Raw genomic sequence first — 12,373 nt, forward strand, 5'->3', positions numbered from 1 at the left:
GCATGGTTTACGTAAAGCCTCTATGAGGTTCTTTGTTGGTAAGGATGAAACAAGGAGAAAATTAGGCAAGGTAATGGAACATCTGAAAGCTTTCCACCAGAGGGCACTTATTCCTGAAATAAACAGCACTGGTCCAGCCGTTCCAATCCTCAGCATGCATCCAGATGTGAGCAGGATGGTAGCATGGCAGGCCAACTGGGGATGCTGTGCTCAGTCTGCACGGCTGACACCTGCAATTGTGGCAAAGGCAGAAAAGGTGCTTTGCCTTTTCTCAGGACGTATCCTGCACAGCGGGCAGCATCTGACACAAATGAGCCAGAAGCTAGGAAGCCAATTGCAGGATACAGCCTGGCAATGCAATCCTATCCATGTCTACTCAGCAACAGTCCCATGAGTTCAGTGTGCAAAATCACAGCCTAAAGCATCCAGGAAAAGAGAATTAGGCAGTGTCCATTGGGACCCATAGGGCAAAAGGCAGAGAGACCAACAGTAGCTGGAGCCAACTAATTCTACTTTTGCCCAGGCAAATAGAGCTTCTGTGTATATCAGCCACATGCAAATTATCCATGGCTGCTCCTTCCCTCAACTGCACGCCCAGTCTCCAATTTCAGACATCATCATATATCAGTATATCGCAATGTTTAGCTGCTGATATATCACGATGCTGAAAACCAGATATCGCCCAGCCCTAGTAGAAACAAACCCACTGTACAAAAGTATTCTTCATTGTTCCACCCATCTTTGCCTTTGCCGCCACCTACCACAAGAATGTGGCCTCCAAAAGGTTGCTCAGGCTGAGTAAGGTTGCCCATCCCTGGTGGAATGCAATGGGGCTTATTCCCCTGTAAATGTGTATTGTTGTTGTTTAGTCGTGTCTGACACTTCATGACCCCATGGACCAGAGCACGCCAGGCACTCCTGTCTTCCACTGCCTCCCGCAGTTTGGTCAAACTCATGCTGGTAGCTTCGAGAACACTATCCAACCATCTCATCCTCCGTTGTCCCCTTCTCCTTGTGCCCTCAATCTTTCCCAACATCAGGGTCTTTTCCAGGGAGTCTTCTCTTCTCATGAGGCGGCCAAAGTATTGGAGCCTCAGCTTCAGGATCTGTCCTTCCAGTGAGCACTCAGGGCTGATTTCCTTCAGAATGGATAGGTTTGATCTTCTTGCAGTCCATGGGACTCTCAAGAGTCTCCTCCAGCACCATAATTCAAAAGCATCAATTATTCGGCGATCAGCCTTCTTCATGGTCCAGCTCTCACTTCCATACATCACTACTGGGAAAACCATAGCTTTAACAATAGGGACCTTTGTCGGCAAGGTGATGTCTCTGCTTTTTAAGATGCTGTCTAGGTTTGTCACTGCTAAATGTGTATAGGGTACAGCTGTAATGTGCAAATTCCAGTTCGTATTTATGGAGAGGGAAGGAAGTAGGACACTGCTACAGCTGCCTTCTGCTCCCACTTGGCCCATCACTGTTCACCTTAGAAGATAAATATAAAAGCTCTTGATCTGTTGTATCATTGATGACACTTCCTTTCTATTCTTTCCTTTATCCATTCCAGTGAACAGCATTAAGCACATAGTAAGAAAGTACCGTGGGCACCTTCGAACGAAGATTGAATCTGGGGAAGGAACCATTCCAGCCCGATATCCCAGTGCGGTGCAAATGTGGGATGGCGTGTTATTGGGGGAGCAGCTGGTCACCATGTCTTGCACGGACAAAATTGCCAGGTAACTTTATAGTGAAATTGCTAAGTGGCTGGGCAGCAAGCAAGCATGGAAATGTCCTTAAAATTATAAACGGTGATTGTTTTCTGGTGGGAAATTTAATTAACTCCTAAGGAAATGGTAGCCACCATAACCACCTATCATGAACATTGCCACAGCCATGCACTTCGACATCAGAACATGTTCCACGTGCATCAGCTCTCTCACATATATACAGGAGCCCCTGGATCAGAGCTATTAGGATTTTGATAGATTTGATCTTTGGTAACTCAGGCTTCCCCTGGGGTGGTTGCCATCTGTTCCTCAGATGTTTCAGAACAGTGGTTTTCAGACTGTCTAGCTTCAAGGACTTTGACTTGCTTGACGAGGACCCTATTGTGCATTGTAGAGGATTCTGGGGTATGTAGTGTTGGTTCACGAAGAGCACTGGATGGGCAATTGCGATGTGGAACACACTGTGCAAAATGCCTCAGGCCAATGTTTAATGATAGACTTGAATCCTTCCTGAATTAAAACAGAAGAACTGCAAACCAAAGGATAAAATGTGAAACCATGCACAGGCCTTAAGATTTGTACATATGAGGATGGTAATGCTCTTTGGAGGAGGTTTTGTTTGTTTATTTGTTTGTTTGTTTCTGATGGTTTGATGCTACAGCACAAAAATGCTACATTTTGCTCTCACTTTTCTTAGCTGATCTGTTTGAATATTGTACAGTTACAATTGTTTTTTACATGATTGATCCAATCATAGGAGTGAGAAAAAGTCCAATGGTGATATATTGAAATAATCTGACACACAGACTATGAAAATATTGCAAAATAATATTGTTGGGTTAAATCTTCCCCTGTTGTAATAATTTTCTCAAAGAGGGAAGGGAAAACTCTCCAACACAATTTCCCTGTTTCTTCCAAGAATGACCAGAGTTTCAAAATCAAATTTCAGGCAGAAGAGAATGACTAAGTAAATTAAGGGTTCCAAACCATATTGTCACTGCCTCTGTTTTTCTGAATGTCAATAGACAGTAAATTAAATATAAACTCAGAAACCAATATTATATTTAATATTGACGGAAAATTCAATTGCAATACAGAGTGTCCAGAACTTCATTTTCTCCAAAGAAACCTGCCTTCATCCACTACAAAATCAGTCTACAGTATTTAAAGATTTCTTACATTCATCCACAGCTGTAAAATAGGGCAATCTGGTGTCATGTTCTGTGTTTCCAGGATCAAAGGCAAAACCTTTGTTTTGATGTTCAAAAGTATTCCAGTTGTGCATGTTATGACTTATTAATGGTATGAATATGAACTCGGGTTTTAGACAGCTCTTAACATGTTAATGTGAGAAGAATAGAGGTAAATAGGCAATAGAGGTAAAGTTCCCCTTAGTGATCACTCACCCACCACCAGGGCTCTTTCTAGGAATGGCTAGATCACTCTATTTGTGGCCCATGTCCATTTCACATGTGTTCATTCATTAATCTATTCCATCCCATTTCCAAATGAATCAAAAAATTATTTTTAACCCACACAAAACTTGATATTTAAATACATATGTAAACTCTTGTTCAAGTACCCTCAAAATCTTAATGTTTAAATTCTAAACATATTTTATCCTTAAAATATATGCTTTTAAAGCATTTCAGTACTTTTTGAAAGGAGAACTGTGTTGTAAAATGAAGAAAAGTGCATATTCCAAAGGATAGTTGTTTCAATCTGTGCTTTACTCAAGAAGGTGCAGATCAGGTCAACTTGCGCTGGAACTCACAGAAACCAAATCCCTTAAGCATCCCTGGTTCTATCTGAGATCCTTCCCTGGGGGACTTCTTTCTGCTTCTGAGTTCAGTCTGGAGGTGAGGCTCAGACTCTTCCAGGTTTCTTGGCTGTCAAGACTTCCTACTTCATCTTCCACCTGTCTTCTCTCTAAATTCCACGCATTACACATGCCACAAGGATGCTGTCAGAAATGTCATAATTCCTGCCATCCGCTCCCAGCCTTGATGTCTAGTGACATCACCTTGCGAGATTCCTTGCTCCTGCTCTGTGCCATTGGACGTGCCTGATGGGAGCAGGAGAAACTCACAACTCAATAACACCACACCCTATATGCTAGATGTTGCAGTAGGGTGAGGAAGAACTCACTGTGGGAGTGCTATTTTGGGTGGCATCCCTGCACTGAGTGGAATGTATAGGCCACCTTTCAAAGGAAAGAAACTGCTCATGTTGCTGTCCAGTCTTGGTGAGGCTGAACTCACAGAGGAGCTTTGAAGGAAGCAGACCAGGCTTGCTGGAGTGGATAGCAAGAACAGGTAGCAAAACAGACAGGGACTGTGTATCCAATTTTACCTTTGTACAGTAGACTACATGCATTCATACACACATACAAAGTCAGATATTTCCACACACACCCGTACGTATCTTTCCAGCCAGGCAAGCAAGAGGCACCATCACAGTTCAAGAACACATTCCAGCCAGGCAAAGGCATTCAAGGAAGGCATGGAGCAAGGCTTGCAAGAGTTGTGTCCTGGAGAGGTGGGAGAGTCCTGGGAGTCCTGAGGGCCAGACAGAGAGAGTGCAGGAAGAGGAGACGACTTAGGGAGCTGTGGGAAGGCTTCAGTCCTCCCAACTATCTCCTACCGGGAAAAGTTGGTGTGCTCATTAGGCCTAGGAGGGGAGGAGCCTTAGAAAGGGTGGAAGGTGGGACCTTTAGTTCTGGCAACTGCTCTACAGGGATAAGACCTACTGGGAAGTGTTGCTGAGTTGTATATCATTTCCTTGAATAAAGAGTCAACTTCACTGACAACTGACTGTTTCTTCATGCTAACCTGTATCTGACTCCAGCCTTGACATTAACTCTCTTTATTCAAAGAAACAAAATAGCTCAGGAAAGCACCAAGGGTGAGGGGAGCTGGTCATAGCAGGAGGGGGAGAGCCACTGGCTTATTAGTCAGTATGCTTCATCACTGCCTCTTGGCCCTCCCCCTCTCCAACTTCCTGTTCTTCCTCTGTTCCTGGACTGCTTTCTTCCACAGATGCTTCCTGCTCACAATACCCTGTTGCCTCTTCAACTTCTGACACCTTCTCCTCCCAGTCTGCTCCCTCTTCTCTCTCTGACCACTCATCACCGCTCCACCACCAGTACCCTGGCTTTGAGCTTTCTTCCCTTGGGGGTTCCCCAGCTGATGCCTCCCACCATTTCTCTGCATGCTGCCAGTCCATAACATCACCATAACAGAAACATATATTTGGGAAGGTAGGCATCCTTATATCTCCCCATTTAGGCTAATCCCCTAAATGTTCCTGGTAAATTGGTGTATTAAAGCCTGGTGCCTCCTTCCCAAAGCCTGGGAAGCTTCTGTCTTGCTTAGGGAGGGAGGTGTGATGCTCACACATATGTCACCCTCACAAGCTAGTGCCTCTGGCCCTAAATGTTCCCCTGTGAAAAATTTCACTGCACACCACTGATCTCATGTGTTCATATATTGGCTGATTTGATTTTCATTGGGTCCAAATGCTCAAACGAATTCATATATGCCTAAATGAGATTGTTGAGTAAGCAGTCCTTTGATTGAATTGTCCTTCGGGGGTTTTAGCGATTTGGAGAAAAATTCCACATCGAGAACATTGGCCCCAGTACCTTGAAAACAGCCTACTTTGCATGACTTACAAAGAGAAGGAGAACCAGAGTAGCAGTTTTCTGATATATTGGAAAGAATTACTGGAGCTGAGCAAATAATGCACAATTAATAATTTATCCCAACAGCTGTTATCATACTTTCTTGCTCACAAGGTATTTGTAAGCAACATCAAAAAAGCATTTCCCTCCATTCAGTTATCATTCACAGCATTCAGCAGTTTTTGTGCATGTTAATCCCAAGTAAATTAAAATTCAGTGCTACCCTCTGCATTACAAGTCCATTTTAAGAACATCAGAAATGCCTAATATCATATTGCTGGAAGATATCAGCCACAGACTTAGCTGGCAGTGCCATTGGGCAACTGGGAGCCATGATTTACAATTCCCCACAATTATCCTGATATGATTTAAAATGGCAACTCCACAGACTCAACTTCCCAGTGTGGGGTTCAGCAGTGTCAGTGGACCCTGCCAATGTGCTGACAAAATACATTATATATGGGTAACAGGAAGCTAAAGTGGAATGCACTTCTGTTTGGGGACAATTTGAGAAGCAGATGTAACAAAAAGCTACAGGGAGTTGCCCAGAGGAGGATCTAAAATTTCTAAAACTTCCTGGGTGTAGTGTATGTGTTTTTTATAAGATGTCTCCTCTGTCCACTGATTGGTACCTAGGTCAATGACTTTCTGGGGGCTAGGGACACATTTACAAACCAGAAACAGTGTTGTGGGTATCACACCCCACTGCAGCCAAACACACACTGTTGGCTAGAAGAGAATTCTTGTTTCAAGCCTAATTTCAGGAGATGGGTGGGTGGAGAGGGGGACCCTGCAGGCATCAGAGAAAGCTTCCATGGGCATATACCCTTGATGGATGCAGTATAAATAATAAAGTTGTTATCATGTGCTCACAAGTGCTATATTGGCACCCCCTGGATTATTACATGGGCACCATCTTTCAGACTTTCCAGGCCAATCTGCTGGGAGTCTTCCTTCCTTTTCCACTGGGACCCTGAAAAGCTTAATGCCACCTATGAAAAGCCTTAAGCGCTAAAGCACAATTGCTTTACACAATGATCTCAGCAAAATGAGTTGCATGCAAGAGAAATGTTCCAAGATAACTATAAAAAACATCGAAGTTTTTGCATGTCTTTTAGTGAAAGACTATCAGGATCACATATGCTGGCTTGGAAGGTTTGACCCTGGAATCTGCAGCTTATTAATGAAAATGGAAATCAATTAACACAACTAGCTCCCCCAACCAGAGACAATCTGCACAGATGATACAAGTCTATTTGCAATCTTCTCTCTTCTTACTTAACCCCTTTCTGCATCAATCAGAATTTGGCCTTGGTCTTTCACTGTCAGATACAAAAAGACGAACCACCCACTGCTAAAATACAGATCAAACCCTAATGTAGTAGTTCCAGTTTCCAAACCAATAATAGCTGAATTGTCATGTAACTAGAAAAACCACAGGTGTTCTGCAGACTGGAGACTACCATGAATAACAATCCTTATTGCATGAAAATACAGGAGGAAGCTTTGATAATTGGCTGCATGATCCTCCAGCATAGTAAACAGGAAAGCCTTGTGACGGTGCACATCAGACTCAGGAAGAGAAGCCAGCACAGTATAAGTGACATTGCATACTGTAGGGGTGAAGCAAAGGGGTAAAGGTTGACCAGGAAAACTCTTTCTGGATGCCCCTACTATTGCTGGAGGTAATCATGCTTGGTGTTCCAGGACCTGGGGACAGCAACTGATGGTCCATTTCAGCAGTTGGATCCACCCAGGTCTATTGCCATAGGTAAACATGATGGACCCCTTCATGGATCACTGCCTTGCCGTGGCGAAGGGGCTTGAAGAACTCAGAGAAGCTATGAACTATGCCGAGCAGGGCACCCAAGATGAACAGGTTCATCAACCCTGATGTTGGGAAAGATGGAGGGCACAAGGAGAAGGGGACGACAGAGGACGAGATGGTTGGAGAGTGTTCTCGAAGCTACCAGCATGAGTCTGACCAAACTGCGGGAGGCAGTGGAAGACAGAAGTGCCTGGCGTGCTCTGGTCCATGGGGTCACGAAGAGTCGGACACGACTAAACGACTAAACAACAACAACAAACATGATGGGGCTTTCATGAGCTGGCGTTCAGGACCCTGGACAGCAACTCCCATTCTTAAATGCAACGTTAGGCAGCTGCAGAGGATTACTGTACTTTTCTGTGTATAAGACTAGGGTTTTTTTTTTACCAAAAAATAATGTTAAAAAGGGGGGATAGTCTTATACAAGAGGGCAATCTCCCCCATTTTCTTAATTTTGAGTCCCCCAAAATAGGGGGCGTCTTATACACGGGGGGGGGTTATACACAGAAAAATACGGTATTTTAAAAGGTGGGGGAAGTGTCATCTACTGAATGGAAGACTAGCTTCTCTCTGATATCTTCCATGTCATTACTGGCATTTCAATTATAGACAGATGGGGACCACATATGTTTGTAGGAATTAGATGTACCGAAAGCAGAATGACCACCCTCAACTTCTGTAATAAATATAGACGTAATGGTAGTGGACAAAGCCCCTAGTACCAGTGTTATACTCCCCATATCAAAAACAAGGAGCTATAACAGCCCAGTCCACAGTGTACTTTAAGCCAGTTCATATCACCTGGGTTCTGTGGAGATAATTTGGTTTAAATCCATGCATTATGCAGGTAGACCAGCGGGTTTCTTTTCCAGTATGACAAAAGTTATTTAAAATATGTTATCTAAGTAGGGAACATGTCCTTGAAAGGGGCATTTTAAAAGTCTTGCACAATTAGGGGGGGAAAGTCAAACAATCCATCATATGTCTTACCTAGACAAGTCAGTTTGATATATTGAGAAGCTGGAATGTAACAGCACATTTACTCTGCATAATAATGTTAATTTTGAAAACGTTGCCCATGGAGAAAGCAGTAAAATCACAGCAGCATTCTTGCACCTAACAGAAGCAAACCTCCTCCAGAACTGAGTTTCGCCATAGATACTTTTGTTCCTGAAGAGGCATAAATTGTTCTATGACTAAAGCTAATTTACTTTCCTTTACCCAGTTAGGCCTAGTTCACTTGAAGAGAAGATCACATGATAAAAGTGGTTTTACTCCTGGTTTTTGGTCTGAGATTTCCAGAAGCTCTTCTCTGGGCTTTGAAATGAGTTCACTACCCGGGGCTGCAATATTGAATCGGTATAATCAGAAGATTCTGCAAGTAAAGCTTTAGTTCAGGAGCTCCCAAACTGTGCTCTGCAAACTTCAGTTACGTGGTCCATGGTGTGTCTGTGGATTTGTGGTATAAGACAGGAAATAGCACATCCATCACATTGAATATTCATATTGATTTTTAATTTATTTCCATTGCTTCTTTTGTTTCTTCTATTCTATGGAATTCAAGTTGCAATCCAACAAAACACCATATATAAGAAACAAAAGAAGCCATAATATACAATTAAAAATCATGCAGCTTCTCGCACAGACCATTACAATTGCTACAAGAGGCAGGAAAATAATTAAGCAGTTCATCAACACCCTCAGCAATTTTCAAGTGGTCCATGTGGGGGAAAGTTTGGGAACAACTGCTTTCATTGATTAATCAATTGGAGGGGGTAATTTAAAGGGTATGAGTGAATGTTAATCAATCAATTCAAATTTAGCCAAAGAGCCGCTCAATTAAATACAGAAAGGCAGAAAGAGTTGCCAGAACTCACCATGAACTCTTCCCTTTTTCTCTTATCATGGCAATGGTGCCTAGCTGAGAGCTGCCGGAACTGAGTTCCAGCTGCAAAAAGCCCTGCTGAAAGGTGATATATAAATAGAGTAAATAGCTAAGGCTGTGACCCTAACCTCACGTGCCCATGACCCTAATCCTAACCACCACTGAATTCAATAAGACTGACTTCTGAGTCGACTTGGTTGGAATTGTGCTGTAAATGTATTTTTATTGCATGATAAAGCGAGAAGATATGTGCATTCACAGCTTAGTAACTTCTTACTTGTACCTCCTTTTCTAACAACCAATTGTAATTATTCCTCCTCTGTGCCTAGTGATGCCGTGACATGATAAGCTTCTGTGGGGTAAATGTCTGAGCAAGTGCAGCCACACATTGTCTTGGAGAAACAGGAATTGCAAAATGAAGTAGCTTTTTTCTCGGGGAGCAGGGCAGAAGTGGTTAGAGCTCTTAAACTGCTCAGTGGATCTTCATGTTTAGAAACAGCAAATGTGTCTGAATACTAGCTGTTGAAGAAGAAATCATTCTGGGACTAGATAGATCCAATTCAACGGAGCTTTCCCTACAGCCAATAAGTAGCCATATTTGAACATTGGATATTTTTCCCCCTGTGCAGATACTATGCTTCTTCATTTCCAGCAAATTAAATGAGGCAGGTGTTTTTTAATCTGAACATCAAAAATGTTACTGAGTTCATGCACATATTTCTACCCCGAATAAATCATTGCTTTCTGATGATTTTAGTCTATTACTTATCAAATCCCAAACTGTATAACTTCAGAGAATTTGACACTGTTTTCCATGCTTCCATTCTTGGAAGGGTTTTTTCCAGCTAAGCTCTGCCTTTAACAGCACAATCCTTTGTGTGTCCACTCAGAAGTAACTCCCATGATTTCCCAAGTAAATGTGTACACTATACAGCATGTAGCCTAAATGAGACAGACAGGTAGACATCTGTAGAAATGACCACACACATCCATGCATATATTTTCTTCAGCAGCAGTGACACCACAAAGGTATGCAAATCTGATAAGAGCAAAGCAAATGTTTCATAAAACCAATGACTGTTTAAATGGTGGGACTAAATTGTTTGTATATAAATATTACCTTTTATCTTCCATTTGAGTTTTATGTAGGATGAACACATTACTTTAATGACCTGCGTTTAGAGAGGAAGAGAGAGGGGCAGTCTCACTCCAAAATCCTCAGCAGCCAGATGGCTGCCTTGTCTTCCATGAGATTAAAAGATGTTTCTCATTGGCAGACCCTGCTTCTGAAGCAAATTAATATAGCCAACTAAACTGCCTGCGGTTTGCTCTTTTTCGCGTGTGGAATAAAATTTCAAAAGAACTTCTGAAAGCAATTTTTGTCACAGGTTCTGTGAGCAGATTGCTCTCCAGGTACAGCATGCTGGTTTTAAACATTCAGTAATTAATGGAAAGTATTTCGTGTTAATTGACTGCTTCAGGAAAGGGAAGTATAATGGCTCCTTATTAATCATGGAAAGAGACATACAGCACAGAGGCACCGCAATTATTGCACTAACGGTTGAGAAATGTTAATTAATGAAAAGAACAATGATGTAAGAAATTAGCTACATAATGCTTCCTGCTGGTACAGATTTGCACTTTAAATGTGTGGGGTTTTTTTAAGCACAGCAACCACTGGATGTTGCCTTAAATAGCAAAATCTCTCTAACCCTTTCTGTAGTGCTCTAAAATGTCAAGCATATTTCAGCTCATGAGCAACTAAGTTTGGAAAAAAACCAACCCCGCAATTTCTGTGATAAAGCATTTCAGGAGTGCTGCTCAAGAATGGAGCAAGGCTTTTTGTAAATGCATAGACTGATTTCGTTCAGAGAAAAGCAATTAACATATGTTATTGTTGCTCTTATTTTGGTTATTTATACCCCACAAGAGCTTGTCAAAATAAAAAGTCTTCACCTAAAGTCTTCCTAAAGACCAGCAGAGAGCCCCATGGGCTTAATAGAGGACACCATTGCGCAAACAGAGCCACTACTGAAAAAGCTCCTGCTCTTAGTGGGTTAATTGTATTTATTTATCACATTCATCCCACCTTTCCTCCAAGGAGCTCAAGGTACTGCAATGCTTCTCCTCACAACCAACCTGTGAGGTAGACAGGGACGCAGACATAAAAAATATTGGGGGGGGGCCGGGAAAGCTCATGAATAATAAATAAGCTCATGAATATGCAAATAAAGTGGCGCCGCCTCCTCGTGAGCGAATAGGGGAGAGCGTGCTGCGCCTATTAATCAGCTCCGGAACAGCTGATATGCGGGAAACGTGGGGCTAGCCGGAGAAGAGAGGGCGAGCCCCCTCCGCTACGGCCCTAAACCGCTGAAACCGCCAGGAGGAAGGAAATTCCCCCCGGCAGTGCCTTGGCAGTGGCGGTGGTGCTGCGAAGCAGCGAGGCAGGAGCCCCCGCCCCCGGGGATTCCCTAATCTCGCGGGGGACGGCCGGGGCTCTCCGACTAGGGCGCGCGGCTGGCTGGCTGGCGAGGGAGCAGGTGGGGAGAAATGTTAATTAATGAAAAGAACAATGATGTAAGAAATTAGCTACATAATGCTTCCTGCTGGTACAGATTTGCACTTTAAATGTGTGGGGTTTTTTTAAGCACAGCAACCACTGGATGTTGCCTTAAATAGCAAAATCTCTCTAACCCTTTCTGTAGTGCTCTAAAATGTCAAGCATATTTCAGCTCATGAGCAACTAAGTTTGGAAAAAAACCAACCCCGCAATTTCTGTGATAAAGCATTTCAGGAGTGCTGCTCAAGAATGGAGCAAGGCTTTTTGTAAATGCATAGACTGATTTCGTTCAGAGAAAAGCAATTAACATATGTTATTGTTGCTCTTATTTTGGTTATTTATACCCCACAAGAGCTTGTCAAAATAAAAAGTCTTCACCTAAAGTCTTCCTAAAGACCAGCAGAGAGCCCCATGGGCTTAATAGAGGACACCATTGCGCAAACAGAGCCACTACTGAAAAAGCTCCTGCTCTTAGTGGGTTAATTGTATTTATTTATCACATTCATCCCACCTTTCCTCCAAGGAGCTCAAGGTACTGCAATGCTTCTCCTCACAACCAACCTGTGAGGTAGACAGGGACGCAGACATAAAAAATATTGGGGGGGGGCCGGGAAAGCTCATGAATAATAAATAAGCTCATGAATATGCAAATAAAGTGGCGCCGCCTCCTCGTGAGCGAATAGGGGAGAGCGTG

The 12,373-nt window shown here is 42.9% G+C and overlaps 1 protein-coding gene across 6 annotated transcripts in view; it reads left to right on the forward strand.

Moving 5' to 3' along the window:
* The window catches only part of ADARB2 (adenosine deaminase RNA specific B2 (inactive)), a 367,260-nt gene that overhangs the window by 336,764 nt on the left and 18,123 nt on the right, over positions 1 to 12,373 (forward strand). For all 6 annotated transcript variants that reach the window (XM_082192280.1, XM_082192283.1, XM_082192281.1 and 3 more), the window contains one exon: positions 1,565 to 1,733. In XM_082192280.1, the coding sequence (XP_082048406.1) occupies positions 1,565 to 1,733 (169 nt within the window). The remainder of the gene's footprint in view (positions 1 to 1,564; positions 1,734 to 12,373) is intronic.

Source organism: Podarcis vaucheri (assembly GCF_965113315.1).
Source record: "Podarcis vaucheri genome assembly, chromosome: 12".
In the NCBI taxonomy this organism is placed as follows: domain Eukaryota; kingdom Metazoa; phylum Chordata; class Lepidosauria; order Squamata; family Lacertidae; genus Podarcis; species Podarcis vaucheri.